The sequence below is a fragment of the Trichosurus vulpecula genome, chromosome 8 (assembly GCF_011100635.1).
Source record: "Trichosurus vulpecula isolate mTriVul1 chromosome 8, mTriVul1.pri, whole genome shotgun sequence".
Lineage (NCBI taxonomy): Eukaryota > Metazoa > Chordata > Mammalia > Diprotodontia > Phalangeridae > Trichosurus > Trichosurus vulpecula.
The window spans coordinates 179,615,603-179,635,381 of NC_050580.1; the positions used below are offsets into that span (position 1 = coordinate 179,615,603).

Genomic DNA, 19,779 nt, shown 5'->3' on the forward strand with positions numbered 1-19,779 from the left:
GTATGTATGGTATTCCCTCCTCAGGCCAAATCTGATGAGAGCAATGTTCACTCATTCCCCCCTCACCTGCCCTCTCCCCTCCTCCCACAGAACTGCTTCCTGTTGCCACCTTTATGCGAGATAATCCACCCCATTCTATCTCTCCCTATCTCCCTCTCTCAATATATTCCTCTCTCATCCCTTAATTTTATTTTATTTCTTTTAGATATCTTCCCTTCATCTTCAACTCACCCTGTGCCCTCTCTCTCTCTCTCTCTCTGTCTCTCTCTGTCTCTCTCTCTCTCTCTTTGTCTCTCTCTGTCTCTCTCTCTCTCTATCTCTATATATATATACACACATACATATATACATACATACACATTCACTTATATATATATATACATAAACATATATATGCATATTCCCTTCAGCTACCCTAGTACTGAGGTCTCATGAATCATACACATCAGCTTTCCATGTAGGAATGTAAACAAAACAGTTCAACTCTAGTAAGTCCCTTGCAATTTCTTTTTCTTGTTCTTTTTCTTGATTACCTTTTCATGCTTCTCTTGATTCTTGTGTTTGAAAGTCAAATTTTCTATTCAGCTCTGGTCTTTTCACTGAGAAAGCTTGAAAGTCCTCTATTTTATTGAAAGTCCATATTTTGCCTTGGAGCATGATACTCAGTTTAGCTGGGTAGGTGATTCTTGGTTTTAATCCTAGCTCCATTGACCTCCGGAATATCATATTCCAAGCCCTTCGATCTCTTAATGTAGAAGCTGCCAGATCTTAGGTTATTCTGATTGTGTTTCCACAATACTCAAATTGTTTCTTTCTGGCTGCTTGTAGTATTTTCTCCTTGATCTGGGAGCTCTGGAATTTGGTGACAATATTCCTAGGAGATTTCTTTTTGGGATCTATTTGAGGAGGTGATCTGTGGATTCTTTCAATTTCTATTTTGCCCTGTGGCTCTAGAATATCAGGGCAGTTCTCCTTGATAATTTCTTGAAAGATGATATCTAGGCTCCTTTTTTGATCATGGCTTTCAGGTAGTCCAATAATTTTTAAATTATCTCTCCTGGATCTATTTTCCAGGTCAGTGGTTTTTCCAGTGAGATATTTCACATTGTCTTCCATTTTTTCATTCCTTTGGTTCTGTTTTATAATATCTTGATTTCTCATCAAGTCACTAGCTTCCACTTGCTCCAATCTAATTTTTAAGGTAGTATTTTCTTCAGTGGTCTTTTGGACCTCCTTTTCCATTTGGCTAATTCTGCCTTTCAAGGTATTCTTCTCCTCATTGGCTTTTTGGAGCTCTTTTGCCATTTGAGTTAATCTATTTTTTAAGGTGTTGTTTTCTTCAGTATATTTTTCAGTATTTTTTTGGGTCTCCTTTAGCAAGTCATTGACTTGTTTTTCATGGTTTTCTCACATCCTTCTCATTTCTCTTCCCAATTTTTCCTCTACTTCTCTAACTTGCTTTTCCAAATTGAGCTCTTCCATGTCCTGGGACCAGTTCATGTTTTTCTTGGAGGCTTTTGTTGTAGGCTCTTTGACTTTGTTAACTTCTTCTGTCTGTATGTTTTGGTCTTCTTTGTCACCAAAGAAAGAATCCAAAGTCTGAGACTGAATCTGGGTGCGTTTTTGCTGCCTGGCCATATTCCCGACCAACTAACTTGACCCTTGAGTTTTTCAGTGGGGTATGACTGCTTGTAGAGTTTAGAGAACTATGTTCCACGCCTGGGGGGATGCACCAGCTCTGTGACACCAGCATTCCTCCTTCCCCAAGAACCCCCAACCCAGACTGGACTTAGATCTTCAGCAGGCTCTTCACTCCTGCTCTGATCAGCCACTTAATTCCTCCCACCAGGTGGGCCTGGGGCTGAAAGCAACTGCAGCTGTGTTTCTGTAGCTGCCCCACCTCCGCTGCCCCGGGGGCAGTGGCCAAACTGAACTCCTTCCGTGAACTCCTTCCACTCCCGCAGCTTTTCCCACTAACCTTCTCCGCTGTCTTTGGTGTTTGTGGGTTGAGAAGTCTGGTAACTGCCACAGCTCACTGATTCAGGGCGCTAGGGCACACTCTGCCTGGCTGCTGGTCTGGTTGGTCCGCGCCGCCCACGCTGGGCTCTGCTCTGCTCCCAGCTCCGTGCAGGATAGACCTCACCCAGCAACCATCCAGGCTGTCCTGGGCTGGAGCCCTGCTTCCCTCTGCTGTTTTGTGGGTTCTGCAGTTCTAGAATTGGTTCAGAGCCATTTTTTATAGGTTTTTTGGAGGGACTCGGCGGGGAGCTCATGCTGGTCCCTGCTTTCCAGCTGCCATCTTGGCTCTGCCCTGCCCCCCCCCCAGCCATATGATTTTTAAGAGTCTGATGGGATATTAGTGCAAACCTACTCATTTTATAGGCAATTAAGATGAGGTCTTAGAGAGAATAAATGACAACTTATTAATAGCAAAGCTAAGATGTTGTGATGTTTGATTTTGTATTTCCTCTGTCCTGTTCTTCATTTTCAGGAGCATAAGGTGCTGCTCACAGGGACACCCCTGCAAAACACTGTGGAAGAACTGTTTAGCTTGTTGCACTTCTTGGAACCTTCACAGTTTCCTTCAGAATCAGAGTTCCTCAAGGACTTTGGTGATCTCAAGACAGAAGAGCAGGTAAAAAGTCTGTTTTGTGATTTTGACCTTTATTGTATCATGAACCCCTTTGACAATCTGGTGAAACATGCATACCATCTCAGAATAATGGTATTTAAATGCATAAAACAAAATACATAAGATTACAAAGAAAACAAGTTATTTGAAGTATAGTTATCTAAATATTTTTTTAGAGAACACATTCATAGATCCCAGGTTAAGAATCTTTGATGTAGTGCAAACAGTATATGACAGGTAAACATCTATTGTCCTTTCTTTTCTGCCTTGTGACCCTAACCCATTCATATGAAAATGTCCATGACCTTTAGCTTTCAGATTCTGAGGTGCTTTGCCTACTTTCAGTTCTCCATTCTTACACTATGTGATGTACATTTCTTTCTTGGATTCAGGTCCAGAAGCTACAGGCTATTCTGAAGCCAATGATGTTGAGAAGGCTCAAAGAAGATGTGGAAAAAAACCTAGCTCCCAAACAGGAGACAATCATTGAAGTGGAATTAACCAACATCCAAAAGAAGTATTATCGTGCTATCTTGGAAAAAAACTTCTCCTTCCTTTCCAAAGGAGCAGGTCACACAAACATGCCCAACCTACTTAACACAATGATGGAACTGCGTAAATGTTGTAATCATCCATATCTCATCAATGGTAAATACTATGCTAGTTCTTACTATATACCTAGATTTCCAAATTGTATGAGTTATCCTCAGAGAAAGAGGAAATACTTTCTGTCAGGACACAGAAAATCCTTTCTTCCCTAGACTCAGCCTTGTATAGGGTTATCCTTTTTATAGATACATATAAAAAGACTTTTCATGTGCTGCTTCCATAGTTTTGCCTATCTCATCCTTTCTAATCTCCCAAGTAAGGTTATATTGATGTCTGCTAAATCTTTTCAGTCTGATACATTCTGAATGTGTACACTATTCCCTGATACTCTTTTAGATGGGCTCCATGAACTTGCTTTTTAAAAAAATTTTTTCATAAATGTATTTAATGTAATTGGTTTCCTTTGAAATGCTATGTGTTTTGTTTTATGCATTTAAAAGCATTAGAAAGGATCCATTGGCTGACTGCCAAAAGGGTCCATGACACAAAAAAGGTTAAAAACCCCTGCTTTAGATAATTTCCTGTTTTGAACTGTAATTCAGGAGTATTTTCCTTGGTCCTGAACTACTTTGTCTTAGAAGTGTTTACCATAAATTAGGCTTCCTTTTTTACCCTGTTGGCTCATTGTCTTGATAAAATAATAACCTGTTACATGCTTCTTCAGCTCTCAGCATCAAGGTTGACTTTCTTAACAGGCGCAGAGGAAAAAATCCTAACAGAATTTCGGGAGGCCTGCCATATCATCCCCCATGACTTCCATCTTCAGGCCATGGTCCGCTCAGCTGGTAAGCTGGTTCTCATTGACAAGCTACTTCCAAAACTCAAGGCTGGTGGCCATAAGGTGCTGATCTTCTCCCAGATGGTTCGCTGCCTGGATATCCTGGAGGATTACTTGATCCAGAGAAGGTGAGAGATATATTAGCCAACCAACCCTTGGAATTAGGTTTCTAAGACTACTGGTTTGGTGTTAGAAATATATTTACTTTCTCTAATTGCAAAGGAATATTTTTTAACCTTTAGCTTCTTGACCTGGTTAGTGCCAAACTACAGGGATGTGGGAAGTAGTGTCTTGGTTAGAGCACTAAGTCTATGCTTATTTTTACCTATTCTAATCTTTTCCTTATGATTTACTTAGGTACTTATATGAGCGTATTGATGGACGTGTGAGAGGTAACCTACGTCAGGCTGCCATTGACCGCTTTAGTAAACCTGATTCTGACCGATTTGTCTTCTTACTCTGTACCCGGGCTGGTGGCCTTGGTATCAACCTTACAGCTGCCGATACTTGCATCATCTTTGATTCAGACTGGAACCCACAGAATGATTTACAGGTAATGGGAGTAATGTTAACTTATCATAGCCCTAGCTATTGGGAACAGACTAAAATAGACTGTTCAACTAGCTGGGGATCTCTCTAAGGAACGACACACTATAAGATTGTCTACTTAGTGAAGCCCAAATGACAGTACAAATATCTTCTTTGGAAATTGACTAGAGGTATTAATGGTGATCCTTTGCCTTTTCCCAGAAGTTCTAAATGGTTAAAGGTTAGTTCATCTTTTGAAGATAGCCCTTCCTTTACTGAGACAGCAGCCTATAGTAGATAGAGTAATGATATTAGAATCTGGAAAACTTGGTTTCAGCTCTTTCCTCGGTCTTCATGGATCTTTGGGGCAAGTAACTTATCCTATCTGAATGGAAATAATACTTGTATTGCCTACTTCACAGGATTGTGATTAGGTTCGTTTTACAAATTTTAAAGCTATATATAATGACTGTTATTACCAACGTCTTTTCCTTTCCATCTCTTCAACCAGGCCCAGGCACGTTGTCACCGAATAGGGCAAAGCAAAGCTGTGAAAGTTTACCGCCTCATCACTCGAAATTCTTATGAGAGGGAGATGTTTGATAAGGCCAGCCTCAAGTTGGGACTGGATAAAGCAGTACTTCAGTCCATGAGTGGTCGGGATGGCAACATCACTGGGGTGAGACCTTTCATCCTACAGATTTCTTCCCCACTAGAACAAGGGGTGGAGAAAGAAGCAAGAGTCCATTGTACATAGGAATTTGCCACTTATTTTGGATTCTCAATTTTTTAATCCTGAAGAGCTATAGTGAGTTAAGAGATTATGGAGTGTGTGTATAGTAGCATGGCCTAGTGGATGGAGAGCTGTCATTGAAGCCTGGAAGACGTGGGTTCAAATCTCACCTGTCTCTTATTTGCTCCTAACCCTGGACAAGTCACTTAACCTAGGTGTTCTAGGATATGTTCTAAGACTGTGAGCTACAGATAAAGTGCTAACGTACTGGGAGAGGAAGTTTCTTTAGCTGAGAGTTCAAATGCTGGTGAAATCACAGGTCCAGTCCCTATATATCTCTATTCCTATATATGTTTTAGGATGATGCTTTGGGGTAGGTTTGTCATCTTTTTGCCTAATTTTTGCAGATTCAGCAGTTCTCCAAGAAGGAGATTGAGGACCTCTTAAGGAAAGGTGCTTATGCAGCTATTATGGAAGAAGATGATGAGGGTTCCAAGTTTTGTGAGGAAGATATTGACCAAATTTTACTAAGGCGTACCACTACCATCACCATTGAATCCGAGGGGAAAGGGTCCACCTTTGCTAAGGTGTGTTCTGTCTGTATAAAAAACTGAAAGTACAGAAGCATGGAGAGCATTAGTAATGCCTACGATTTAAATTCTTCAGTACTTCTAAGGACCTATGATGTCTTCAGCATGAAGCATAAATTGTAACCCCCCCACTCTAAGTAGATTGGCTACATGAGTTGCCATGGCTAAAAAAAAAAATTACTTGGTAGCCAAAGTTCCAGTGATAAGCCTTTCTCACCTTAACTAAGATGTTCCTCATACAAGCTTATTCCTGGATCCATTTTTTTTTTTAGGTTTTCCAATTAATAAACATAAATATTCAGGCTTTTTTTTTTCCTTTTTGGGTAAGGCAAGGTATACTTCTAAATAAAGTGACACATACTCTCCCCTTATTTTTTTCTCTTCTGTATCTTCTTGTTCAACAGGCTAGCTTTGTTGCTTCTGAAAATAGAACAGATATTTCTCTAGATGATCCTAACTTCTGGCAAAAGTGGGCTAAAAAAGCTGACCTAGATATGGATTTACTCAACAGCAAGGTGAGTTCTTCATTCCCTTGGGTGGTAGCAGATGGACCTCTGCATTTCAGGATGCTTTCTCAATACTGCTTCTTAGTCCACTAAGTCTGAGGAATGATCTATTAATGTGTAGTATATCACCATAGGTTGCTTATCCTCTTTAGAAGGGGCAGAGCATGATGAAAGTTTGTCTTCCTTTTCTCCTTCATGCAGAATAATTTGGTGATTGATACACCACGAGTGCGTAAGCAGACACGGCACTTTAGCACGCTGAAAGATGATGACCTGGTGGAATTCTCTGATTTGGAAAGTGAGGATGATGAGCGGCCTCGATCCCGCCGGCATGACAGGCATCATGCCTATGGACGTACTGATTGCTTCCGGGTGGAAAAGCACCTCTTGGTGTATGGGTAAGAGCCCACTTTGCAGCTAAAGGTGGGATGGTACATCTCCACCCTACTAGAGTAACCTGTGTGTCCAGTGCTGAGAAGAGTGAAGTCTTATTCCTTCCAAAGAGTAAGATATGAGTGTAAGAGTGGTGTGGTTGAGCATACTCTTGGGCTTTCAGAGAAGATATGTAGCTAGTCACAGTAACAGTATATTCCTTAAAACCATTTTTTTCTCTTTTGGGGAAATACATCTGCTTCAAGCAGAACATATCATTGAACAAGAGGCTCCATAAAGGTGGTTGTGGTTCTTTCTCTGTCTTTGAAGCTGGGGTCGCTGGCGAGATATTCTGTCCCATGGGCGGTTCAAACGACGAATGACTGAACGGGATGTGGAGACAATTTGCCGTGCCATCCTTGTGTACTGTCTTCTGCACTACCGTGGGGATGAAAACATCAAAGGCTTCATTTGGGACCTGATCAGCCCCGCAGAGAATGGCAAAACAAAAGAACTTCAGAACCATTCAGGTAACCATCAACTTTCTTTTTTTCTCCCTTTTACCTCCCTCCTGGGTACCTGAGTTATTCCATATCCGGGGGTTTTCTTAGTCCAGATCTTCCACTGTCTGCCTATTCCTATCAGGTTTGTCTATCCCAGTGCCCCGGGGACGCAAAGGGAAGAAAGTGAAGTCCCAAAGTACCTTTGATATCCACAAAGCAGACTGGATCCGGAAATATAACCCTGATACCCTCTTCCAGGATGAAAGTTATAAGAAACACTTGAAACATCAGTGTAACAAGTAAGCAGGGGAGCTTGTCAAAACTTGTTTGTTTTGTAATCATGTAGTGGGAGAAGTTGCTTTCTGTTTTATAACAGTATTACTGAAGTTAGTATTCATCTTCTCTAGGGTGTTGTTGCGAGTACGCATGTTATATTACCTGCGGCAAGAGGTTATTGGTGATCAGGCGGAGAAGGTGTTGGGAGGTGCCATTGCTAGGTAAAATTGTATTCTGTTTCCTTACTATTAGAAGAGTGTTCTATAATTTGTCACTAGAATTTGAGGATTGGAGGGTTTGTTGGGGGGAGAGGGGAAATTTAGTCTCGTATATGTAGTACCTAAGAGAGAAAGGATCAAGAGCACAGAGGCACCCCATTCTAAGAGGATTTTTTAAATATCCATAGTAACTTCTCATAGGGCACCATCTTTGTTAACTTCTGTGTGACATGAAGCACTGTTGTACTACCTCTGTTCCCTCGTTCCTTTCTAGTGAGATTGATATATGGTTCCCAGTGGTGGATCAGTTGGAGGTCCCAACAAACTGGTGGGATAGTGAAGCTGACAAGTCTTTGCTCATAGGAGTCTTTAAACACGGTATGTGCTTCTTCTGAAAAACAGGCCCCATCCCCCTTACCATTTCCCTATGCTCCCTGCTCAGATCTATCTTGATGAATACTTGTGTCCAATGAGGGCATCATAGGATGATCAAGACTCAGATTCATGGGGTTCTATAATCAGTCTTTAATAAGGGAGGCAGGGGTGTGGAAAAACCAACATGTTTGAGTGAAAAAGCTAATCTCATGACTTTGAAAGTGATATTAACTATTCCAGAGTACAGTGCTTATTAGTGATGTATACATATTTAAGTATTCATTAAATGTTTGATGAATCTTACCTTTGAATCCAATGTCATTACCAATATCATTAGAATAACTGAAATATATTTTTCATTCTGTTCCTACTAACTGTGGTCTTCATCAAAAGGTGCCATATTCACACTCCCATCATCAATAAGTTCAATCTCTGTGGCCACACAGCCTTTCTGGAAGTTTCTGATGTGTCCTCAGCAATCACTTGTTATAAATATTAGAATCTGGAGAAGTAGGGGAAAAAAAAGTGAAGCCACAGAGTAAAAAAAGCTGCCCTTCACAACTTTGTTAATTGACGAATTCCAGACACTGAGAGTTGAGAATTGCCCTTCTAGTTAATGTATGTAGTGAAGTAAGAATGAGGAGTCCTAGATTCTGTTTTTAATTCTACTGCTCCTCTCTGGCATGATAGAGCAACCCAAGCCATTTGTTGCAGCTGCATATGAGAGGTTGTATACATCACAGATACATAATGGAACTTGCCATCTGGAAGACCTAGATTCAGATCCAGCTTCTGCTGCCACCTCTATGACCATTGGCAAGTCATTTAACCAGTCTGGGCCTTTGGTAACCCCCTAAGTCTACAAGTTATAAACAGGTTGCAGTCTTTCTTTGTGGAGGAGGTAAAATCATAGGTTCTTGCTATATTGGCATACTTCTTAGTTGAAAAGAAAAAGGAGTAAAGAAACTTATTTTTCTACCTACTCTACAGGATATTGAGAAGCTGAATGAGATTTTAACCATTTCCAGCATGTGTAGATTGTATTGGTAAAGGTTTAAACTACCTAGTATGAAAGTTTATTCTCATTCCACAAAAGTATATTGGATGCCTACTATGTGCAAAGCATATACTAGCTAGTTTCAGAAGGAAGAATTTCTGAATCCCTAATTCCATACCTTCTTTATGACTAAGAACAAGTCACTTAATTACTTTCAGTTCTTCACCCATAAAATAGGGATTATAATTAATTAAATTGTTATTTAAATCTGTCTTCTATCACCACTATATATGTAAGTCTTTATTTCACTATGCACTGATTGTGAAAGAAATATAAAATGTAATAGGAACATTTAATAGAATAAAAATGTTATCTGACAATTCTAACCTATCAGCTATGACATCAGCATTTTACACTGTGATATTCTGATCATATATAATGCAGATTTTGCCAGTTGAAGAAACTTTACCTTGACAAAATGAAATCCATATTGTTTTTGATTTCTGGGCCTTTCTCATCTAGGCTACGAGAAGTATAATACCATGAGAGCAGATCCAGCTTTATGTTTTCTGGAAAAGGCTGGCCGGCCAGATGACAAGGCCATTGCAGCAGAGCATCGAGTGTTGGACAATTTTTCTGATATTGTAGAAGGGTGAGTAACTAAGCATCAAGTGTAGGCTTCCTCTTAAATTACAGCGTTCCTTCCCTTGAAGAACTTGATTATCAGGTCCAAGAAAAAGCCCAACCATGTCTTCTCAGATGAGCCCAGAAGAGATCTTGATAATCCCTGTAATATCCTGTGAGTAGTGTTATCTTGCCACAGGGTGGCAGTCACATAAAAAGTATAGCTGCCTGAGCCTAACTATGTAGTGACCATAAGAGGACAGCATGAGTGAAAAATTGTGATATTAAATTTCCCTTACTTTAAAAACATTTTTATGTAGTCACAGCAATTGAGAGGATAAGTGGCTCTGTTCAAAAGGTGATAGCTTGCTGGAAAGATTTGGGCCAAGCTATATAGAATTGTCCAGAAGTGAAATGGACTGGTTAGGGAAGTTGTGAGTTCCTTCTTACTAGCAGTCTTCAAGAGAACGGACGGATGGACCCCTTGGAGATGTAGAAAAGAATCCTGTGGAAGTATAGTTTGGACTAAAATATCTCTGAGGTTTTTTCCAACCCTGAATTCTAGTCTTACAGCTCATGTGTTGTATAGTTTCTGACTAAGAATTTTCTGGTTTCTAGTCATATTTCTATTAATAGTGGTACTCATCACATATACACATTTATTTTCTAGACCATGGGCCCCCATGATGAGTTGCCATGCTAATACTGAGTCACCAGTCAGGGCAGTATTGTTCTGGGCTGGGTGCCAGTGAGTGTAACAACACTTCTCACATGGAGAACTGAGGGGCACATGAAATAATCTTCAGGTTTTAACAGCTACCCTCTTGTGCAGAGTTTATGTGTTTATTTTCAAAGTTACAAAATTTTGTAACTAATATTCCTGATATCTAGATACTTTATAAAAGCAAAAGATAAGATTCATGACAAGGATCATGAGAGTAATGTCAAATTGAGTGTATGTCAGTGTCATAAAATACATAATGGGAGTTTTAATTAAAAATATAACAGTTGTTGCTCTCTTAGGTGACCAGCAATCCTAGGTAATGTTCAAAATTCAAGTGACTTAACATAATTCCTTTTATGTTCCTCAAAAGAAATTGTATCATTTTTTTGTCAGGCCTATTCATCCTCTTTCTTCCAAACAGTTCAATGTATTAAACATGAAGAATAATAAAGTAAGATAATAAAGCTGAAATAGTAGAAGAAATTGGACAGGATGGTCACTGAGATCACTTCTAGCTCTAAATCTGTGATCCTTTGAAGTAATAGGGGTTAAATATTGAAGGGAATGATTAAAGGAAAAAAAGTAGGTGGTCAGAATTAGTCATGGCAGATTTAAATGCCATTCTATTTTGGGGGTTGGGGGGCTGTTATGCACTAAATAGACTACAGACATGCTTAGTCTAGCCCTCTAAGGAGTGGCATTGATTTTTCAGAAAGGGACAGGGCAGGAATGCCCAGTTGTCCAGAGTCTTCCTCTACTCTGGATTGATCTTGTATCCTCTAGCTTCAGGTTATGTTATTTTCCCTTCTACCTTGGCAAGTTAACTAATAGTTGGTCTTTTCACTGTATCGTCATCAAATTAAGACCCCTGTACCTTACTTAGTACCAAATATATCTTGTTCAGTGTTCAGTAAATCCCCTAGTTCTAGTTCTTTAGGATCTTTGTTCTGTTTCAGAGGCAATGCAAAGCAAATGCTATAAATAGTGATGAGTCATCTAACTGACTTTATTCTTCTCAGATAGTTTGATCTCTGAGGTGGCTCATATTGATGTCTTCAACAAAGGCCTGGGTATCTGAACTCATTCTGTGTTCATCACATTGTGGCAGCCTGAGGGTTAACACTTAAGACAACCAGTGAAGAGGAGTAAAGAACAGAAGTAGAGTTTTCCAGAAGTCATGAATCAAGGGAAAGCAATATCTTATAGGCCTTCTGGAGCCTCTCTAGAATGATATAGAGCTAGACTTTCATTTTTAGTGAGTGATTTTCATTGATATCTTCCCCTCCCCCAAATGTTATCTAACATTACCCTCATTATCAAAAATAGTAGGTGTGAGATTGAGGACAGGATTCAAAAACTAGTTGTTAGACCAGCGAGAACTAACAGCCTTTATGAAGCTAATTGGTAGCTGATACTTCTTTTGTTACAGCCAGGGTCCCTTATTACTTCTCAACTCTGACTTACTGACTGAAACAAGACTTCCTTCCCTTCTCTCTGAATATTTCAAGGCCAGTGTAGCACCCAAGTGAGGTTCTGGAATGGACTTGGTTTACTCTGTGTTGCTTTTGTGTTTTGCTAGGCTTTCATCCCAGGTTTTTACCAATGAAACAAGGTAAGTCGTTAATTCCTGTTGATATCTCTGTATGGTTTTAGGGTTGACTTTGATAAGGACTGTGAAGATCCTGAATACAAGCCACTTCAAGGCCCCCCAAAGGACCAAGAGGATGAGGTGAAAAAGAAATCCTTTCCCATCTTTTAATTCCTGTGTTATAGTGCCCCTCCTCAAAATTTAAATATTTGATTGATTTCTTTGATTGACTTGCTGAACCTCTGTGAACTGCATTCCATTCACTCTCTCCCCACAACGGATAGATGTGCATGCACTCCTGTGAGCATATATATATGGGTGTGTGCATGCGCGCGCACACACACACACACACACACACAAGTATACAGACACTTTACCATTGGTTTATGAAGAAAGTTCCATTTTCTTCATGTTCTGATATGGGCCAGTGGGATTTACAGTGTTTGTATCTTTTGGTGGATAGTAATTTCATTGAGAATCATTCTTGCTCCACTTGATGCCCAAGAAAGAGCACAAGGCAAATATTTCAGCATTTCAACATATTCTTTTTACCCCCTTTCCCATTCTTTTGGTGGGATGGGTCTCTTTCTCTAGGGTGACCCTTTGATGATGATGGATGAGGAGATTTCTGTGATTGACAGCGATGAAGGTAACCTGGGTTCCCAAAGTTCAGTTTTTCATGGGGAGGCTGGGCTAAGAGAGAACAGATTGTAGGGAGTACTGTCTTAATTCTCTCCTAAGTTGCCTGAGATCATCTTGGTGTTTGGACTTTGGGTGGGTTGAAACCTCAGTCTTATCTCCTCCACTAGCCCTTTCTCCATTCCCTACTTACTCTGCTTTACTTCCCACAGTCCAGGTGACCCAGCAGCCAGGTCATCTCTTCTGGCCTCCAGGCTCAGCCCTGACGGCCAGGCTGCGGCGTCTGGTTACTGCCTATCAGCGTAGCTACAAGCGAGAACAGATGAAGATAGAGGCAGCAGAGCGTGGGGACCGGCGGCGACGACGTTGTGAGGCAGCCTTCAAACTGAAAGAAATCGCACGGCGAGAGAAGCAGCAGCGGTAAGTCAGTGGAAGGGGAATGAATAAATTGGACTTATTTCTAATTATATAATCTTTCTCCTGCTAGTCATTTCTTAATTAAGTTTCTAAAGGGAAGAATTTTTGAGAGCCTCTTGCAGAGACAGTCTCTTACCTGCTGAAGTTATAGTGTCTTTGAGATTAAGAAACCCACTTTTGAGTACAATATCCAAAGACTGTCTCCTCTAATAAGGGAAACCATTGATATACCATGTTCATTATCAGCTAGTTTATTAATTCTTCTGTGTTTTTCAGCTACCTCTTCTGCTGCCTTCTGTAGCATGATTATTCCTTCTCCTCTTAAATTTTGTTAGCATTGGTGATTTTAAGTTGCCAGGCTGTAACAAACTTCCTGTGCTCACCTGTTAATTGATCCTGTATTTTTTTTCTTCTTCCAATTTATAGATGGACAAGGCGTGAGGAATCAGATTTCTACCGAGTGGTGTCAACCTTTGGAGTGGAGTTTGATCCTGATACCCTACACTTTCACTGGGGTCGATTCCGTACATTTGCCCGTCTGGACAAAAAAACAGATGAAAGCCTTACCAAGTACTTCCATGGTTTTGTGGCCATGTGCCGACAGGTGTGCCGTCTACCCCCTGCTGCTGGAGATGGTAAGTGGTTCTGAGGCAAATCCAAGATGACTGGGAAGGAATGATAAAAAAAAACTAGCAATTAACTCTTCTTCACTTGTGTCTCCTTTCAGAATCCCCAGACCCCACTCTGTTCATTGAACCCATCACAGAGGAGAGGGCCTCACGCACTCTTTTCCGAATTGAATTGCTTCGGCGATTACGGGAACAAGTACTATGCCATCCATTATTAGAGGACCGATTGGCTTTGTGCCAACCCCCAGGCCCTGAACTGCCCAAATGGTGGGAACCAGTTCGACATGATGGGGAACTTCTCCGAGGGGCAGCTCGCCATGGCGTGAGCCAAACAGACTGCAATATTATGCAGGACCCAGACTTCTCTTTCCTGGCTGCTCGTATGAATTACATGCAGAGCCAACAGGCAGGGGCACCAGCTCCATCCCTGTCACGCTGTTCTACCCCACTGCTGCACCAACAGTATGCCTCGAGCACTGCCTCACCTCTGCCCCTGCGTCCAGATGCTCCTACTGAAAAGTTACCAGAGGAGGCAGTAACCCGTGTCCCCAGCCTGGAGAGTCTGGCCTTAAAACTAGAGCATGAGGTGGTGGCCAGAAACAGGCCAACCCCACAAGACTATGACCTACGGGTAGCCTCCTCTGATCCTACCACCATGGCTTCCCAAAGTGTTCCACCAGTCAAACTGGAGGAAGAGGATGATTCGGACTCTGAACTGGACTTAAGCAAACTGTCACCATCCTCCTCCTCTTCTTCCTCCTCATCCAGCTCCAGCTCTAGCACTGAAGACAGTGAAGATGAAAAGGAAGAGAAGCTGAGTAAGTGCATGTTATAGGGTTTGTTGGCCCTTTTGTCTTATTCTTCCCCTTTTTTTAATCTTGTTTTTATCTGTCTTGAGATTTTATATCACCTTTATTTCTAAATATATCCCTCCTCCCTCCCCTACTAATCAAGCCATCATTTGTGACAAAGAATTTTTTAAAAAGAGGAAGACAAAGCAGCTCAGCAAAATCAACCAACACACTTCAATCAAATCTGATAATATACAGTATTCCATACTGATAGTTCCCCACCTCTACAGATAATTTTCCCTTGTTTTGTAAATGCATTGTTCTTCATGAGATGCTTGGGATTGGATTTCATAGCCCAAATGAAGTTTATCCTTTCAGTCATAATGTAATTTCTCTTCCTCCATCTCTACTCATTTGGGTATTTCTGTGTGTCATCTCCAGGTGCTGACCAGTCTTGCTCCAAGCTTTATGATGAAGAGAGTCTCATGTCCCTCACTATGTCCCAGGATGGATTCCCCAATGAAGATGGAGAGCAAATGACTCCTGAACTGTTGCTGCTTCAGGAGAGGCAGAGAGCTTCTGAATGGCCCAAGGTAATAATCTATTTCTAGGCCTAAAGTGAAGGGGAAACTATGATTGGGATTAGAGGCAGAGGTATAAATAGAAGTTTTTGTTTTGTTTTGTTTTTGTTTTTTATTGTGGGGATCAGTCCTGCTGTTTCTCTAGTGACTGTAGTCTAGTTTGACTGGGTTTAGGAGGCTAGAATCTGGGGACTAGCCTCTATGCCTCAAAGGCTTTGCCTCACAAAGCGTCTTAGCTGCTACAGAAGATTTTGCAGCATCATTTGGGATCATTAAATACATTTGGTAGTCAGTGTCTGCACTATAAAATTAATATTGAATCTGTTTCTTCCTGATCAGGATCGTGTCCTGATAAACCGCATTGACCTCGTCTGCCAGGCTGTCCTCTCAGGGAAATGGCCCTCCAACCGCCGAAACCAAGAAATGGTAACTGGAGGGTCACTGGGACAAGGCAACCATCTGCTGGATAGTCCACTGCTGGCTCCAGGGGAATATGGTGACTCACCTGTGCCCACACCTCGAAGTAGTAGTGCAGCTTCAATGGCAGAAGAGGAGGTGGCTGCTGTCAGTACTGCTGCAGCCCAATTCACCAAACTTCGACGGGGCATGGATGAGAAGGAATTTACAGTCCAGATCAAAGATGTGAGCTGAGCACCTTTGGTAAAGGGGAGTAGGGGAATTGATTCTTTGCTTTAACTAATCGCACTAGCTCAGCTAAGATGCTGAACTGATTTGATTAAAAGATTTCAAAATGGAAAAGCCAAAAAATTTGGAGGTCATTTGGGAAGGGTATGGGGGAAAAGAGGAGCTGAAAGGGTCAGATCATTAATTATTCTCCCTAAGAAAGAGGTTGAAACAATATTTTTAAAGAAAATTTTGATAAGAAAAGGATCCTTTTTAGTGACCCAGACATTAAATTAATTATTAGAAAGCTGTAGTTATTGTTAAAATAATTTAGCATTTCATGTTTGCACAAGTATATATTTCTTTCTCCTTTTAAGTTAAAACAATCATCTGAAGTAGAATGGCATTTTTATGTAATACATAGAGAAATTGATATAGCAATACTATTTATGGAATTCCAAAATCAAATTAGTATTAAAATCAAATTTCTAGTTCATTTTTCAGTCTTCTGAATGTGTTGTTCACCCATGCCTTATCTAAGACTCTCAAGTCAATGTATATTAAAATTTAATTGCTAACCTCTCAATGAGAAACACAATCAGCTTGTTAGTTGTCATAGAGTAGAGGGAAGTATCTAAATCTCATTCCAGATATGTGCCTCTGTGATGAGTCGCCATGCTAATACTGAAGCACCAGGTAGGGTAGTGATGCTCTGCATTGGGTGTTACTGAGTTAAACTTCACTTCTCTTGTAGACATCTGAGGGGCACAGGGCCAGGAGATAGAGATATTTCTGAGAAAAAAAAAAGTGTGAAAAGTTTTATGTTATATTCCTGACTTTTAATAGCCAATCAGGTGGCCTCCCTTTTCTTAGTTATTGAGACATAGGGTAATACAGAGCTCAAGTTCACCGGAGCTTAATCTTTAGTTTGGGAACATGTTCCATATTATGTCGTGGGTGCCTGATGTATCTCCTAGGAAGAAGGATTGAAATTGACGTTCCAGAAGCACAAGTTGATGGCCAATGGAGTGCTAGGAGATGGACATCCACTATTCCATAAGAAGAAGGGGAGCCGAAAGAAGCTAGTGGAGGTGAGCAGCCCTGGGACTCTAACAGGATAATATAATGAGGTCTCTTGGGCCTTCTTCCTAATTAAATCAGTGAACATTAAGTAGGGAATTGTTTGGGAACACATAAGTTCTTCAGTTCATTTTATGGATATGACTGTCTTCAAATAAGAAAATGTACTCATGAGTAGGATTCCAACTTTGCAGCTGGAAGTGGAGTGTATGGAGGAGCCTCACCACCTTGATGTAGACTTGGAAGCCCGGATTCCTGTCATCAATAAGGTTGATGGCACTTTGCTGGTGGGTGAGGATGCCCCTCGTCGGGCTGAGCTGGAAATGTGGTTACAGGGTCATCCAGAATTTGCTGTTGATCCTCGGTTCCTAGCTGTAAGTGACCATTTAAATTCATTCCTATAGTGTTTGAATCTGCATGAGAAAGATAAGACATGCCAGAAATAAATTTTAATTGTCCCGAGTTAATATTCCCTTATCTCTTTTTGAGGAAGACACTTAGTGGCACTATTCTTGTTTATTTCTGAAAATTATTATATGAGCCACCCTACCTAGTACAGAAGAGAAATCTTTGATCCTTTAAGATAATTGGTTCTATGTTTCTGCTTCAGTATATGGAAGATCACCGAAAACAGAAGTGGCTCAGATGTAAAAAACCCAATAAGGCAGAGATGGGTTGTTTGGGAATGGAACAAGTGCAAACAGTCAATTCCCGGAATGGAAAGAAGGTGAGACCTATTTAGTTATAGCCTGCTTTCCCACTGCACTCTTTCTAGGCCTAGTTCCCTAGTTTCTTTATTAGCATAGTTCCTATTTTATTTAATAATCTGTTCCTCAACATAAACATTTCTAAGGATAAGTATCTCCCCTCTTCTCCCCCCTTTTTTGGTCTAGACCTATGATTTCATTGTTCTAGGGATCCTGGTTAGGAAACTCTCAATACTAATGCAAATCTGCAAAGTGTTCAATCAAACATCTACTATGTGCCAAGCCCTGGGAATAAAGATAATAATGAAACACTCTCAGCCTTCAAAGAACTTAGAATGTATCAGGGGAAACATAATGTACCCATATAAGTATATACAAAGTAATTTGGGGGTCAGGGAGAAACACTAGCAAGTGTCATATCAGGAAAGGCCTCATGTGGAATATAGCACTTGAGCTGAGCTTTGAAGGGAATGAAGAATTCAGAGAAGCTCTTTGTGAAGGAACATTCCAGGCAAAGGAAACAGCCTATGCAAAAACATGGAGATGGGAGGTGAAAGGTTATGTCTGAGAGACTATAAGATGACCATTTTTGCTGGACCAAAAAATACAGTAACATCTAAAATGATTGGAGCCAGTTTGTGAAAGACTTCAAATGCTAAACAGAGGAGTTTTATTTCATCCTAGGTATGAGAGCTCTGGAACTTCTTGAACAGTGTAATGATATGGTCAGAACTCTCTTTTAGCAGCATTATGTTGGCATTACCAAAGGGTAAAGGATAGATTGAAGAGGGAAGAGACTTCAGCAAGGAAACTATTTAGGAGGCTGTTATAGTCTAGATGAAGTAATGAGGCCTAAACTAGGATAGTGGCCTTGTGAGTGGAGAACAGGGCACAAATTTGAGAGATATTGTGGAGGTAACATCGCCAATACTTTTAACTAAATGGATATGTGGGATGAGGGAGAGTAAAGAGTCAGGGTTGTGGATTTGAATGCCTGGAAGGAATGATGGTGTTCTCAACTGAAATAGGAAATTTAGAAAAAAAAGGTTGGGCCTTGTGTCAAAAGATAATGAGTTCTATTGTGGATACATATGCTTATAAAACATTCACTTTAAAATATCCATAGACAGTTGGTGGGGTGGATGAGACTGGTGCTCAGGAGAGAAACCATGACTTGATATATAAATTTGGTAGTCATCTGCATAGAAATGATCATTAAATCCATAGGTATTGTGTAAGGACACCAAGAGAGTGTAGAAAAACAGCCCTGGATATAGATTTGGGGACCACCTGTGATTAGAAGGTAGAACATGGGTAATGGTCCAGCAAAGGAAACTGAGGAGCAGTCACACTGGTAAGGGAAACAGAATGGAGCAATGTCAAGAAAACCCAGAAATGACAGAGTAGCAGTCAATAAGCACTTTTAAAGCACATGCTGTATTCCAAGACACTGGTAAATGGTAACAAGTGCTGTCAAGAACTTAAGAAACAAGTATTGAGGAAAGGCCACACTTAAGAGATCATTGGTGAATTTGGAGAGAGGAGTTTCAATTGAATAATCAGGTTGAAATAATGGGTCTTGGGCAGATAGGTGGCGCAGTGAGTAGAGCACCGGCCCTGGAGTCAGGAGGACCTGAGTTCAGATCCAGCCTCAGACACTTGACACACTTACTAGCTGTGTGACCATGGGCAAGTCACTTAACCCCAATTGCCCTGCCTTCCCCCCTCAAAAAGAAAAAAAGAAATAATGGGTCTTGCAAAATGAGTGATTTACCCAGGGTAACCCATCCAGTAAAAGTTAGAGGTGGGAGTTGAGCCCAGAGGCTTTCTATCACTACTAGCCTCTCATCTCCATTTTATATATGAGTAAAAAAATAAAAGTATAAGTTCCCAGTGGTGTTTTATGGTACTATAATAAAAATATACTAGACATTTTAGAGGGGTTTAAGGTAATGGTTAATTCCAAACATGTTGGGATTAACTAGCAATTTTTCAGTTCTTGACTGAGCCAGAGACCATGAGTCATTAGGTTTCTTTGGTACCTACCCATGTCGATGTGCCATTGTCATGGTTGGGGCAGTGGGGGGGTGCAGCCAGCAGCTGTCTAAACCTCTAAAGTTTTTTCCCCCATTTTGGTGCTTTAAACATGTGATTGCAACCTGAAGTTGTGGCTATATTTGTCTCCACATTGTTATTTATACAGATTTACCTTAGTTTATATAATGAATTTGTCCCTGAAATTTGTATGAATCAAATCA

At 40.7% G+C, this 19,779-nt stretch overlaps 1 protein-coding gene and 2 non-coding genes across 3 annotated transcripts in view; all 3 read left to right on the forward strand.

Annotated features, from left to right (window-relative positions):
• CHD8 (chromodomain helicase DNA binding protein 8) overlaps positions 1 to 19,779 on the forward strand; it is a 63,478-nt gene that overhangs the window by 40,480 nt on the left and 3,219 nt on the right. The window contains exons 15-37 of the mRNA XM_036734624.1: positions 2,492 to 2,635; positions 3,025 to 3,280; positions 3,937 to 4,147; positions 4,377 to 4,572; positions 5,059 to 5,226; positions 5,688 to 5,867; positions 6,275 to 6,385; positions 6,578 to 6,774; positions 7,079 to 7,278; positions 7,394 to 7,550; positions 7,659 to 7,748; positions 8,020 to 8,123; positions 9,640 to 9,769; positions 12,119 to 12,194; positions 12,648 to 12,702; positions 12,905 to 13,112; positions 13,536 to 13,744; positions 13,837 to 14,556; positions 14,971 to 15,122; positions 15,450 to 15,752; positions 16,712 to 16,825; positions 17,009 to 17,188; positions 17,425 to 17,541. Of these exons, the coding sequence (XP_036590519.1) occupies positions 2,492 to 2,635; positions 3,025 to 3,280; positions 3,937 to 4,147; positions 4,377 to 4,572; positions 5,059 to 5,226; positions 5,688 to 5,867; positions 6,275 to 6,385; positions 6,578 to 6,774; positions 7,079 to 7,278; positions 7,394 to 7,550; positions 7,659 to 7,748; positions 8,020 to 8,123; positions 9,640 to 9,769; positions 12,119 to 12,194; positions 12,648 to 12,702; positions 12,905 to 13,112; positions 13,536 to 13,744; positions 13,837 to 14,556; positions 14,971 to 15,122; positions 15,450 to 15,752; positions 16,712 to 16,825; positions 17,009 to 17,188; positions 17,425 to 17,541 (4,278 nt within the window). The remainder of the gene's footprint in view (positions 1 to 2,491; positions 2,636 to 3,024; positions 3,281 to 3,936; positions 4,148 to 4,376; positions 4,573 to 5,058; positions 5,227 to 5,687; positions 5,868 to 6,274; positions 6,386 to 6,577; positions 6,775 to 7,078; positions 7,279 to 7,393; positions 7,551 to 7,658; positions 7,749 to 8,019; positions 8,124 to 9,639; positions 9,770 to 12,118; positions 12,195 to 12,647; positions 12,703 to 12,904; positions 13,113 to 13,535; positions 13,745 to 13,836; positions 14,557 to 14,970; positions 15,123 to 15,449; positions 15,753 to 16,711; positions 16,826 to 17,008; positions 17,189 to 17,424; positions 17,542 to 19,779) is intronic.
• On the forward strand, positions 10,420 to 10,529 carry LOC118830388. Its single transcript, XR_005009033.1, has one exon. It is a non-coding gene; the product is annotated as a small nucleolar RNA U6-53/MBII-28 (small nucleolar RNA).
• LOC118830389 lies at positions 16,392 to 16,501 on the forward strand. Its single transcript, XR_005009034.1, has one exon. It is a non-coding gene; the product is annotated as a small nucleolar RNA U6-53/MBII-28 (small nucleolar RNA).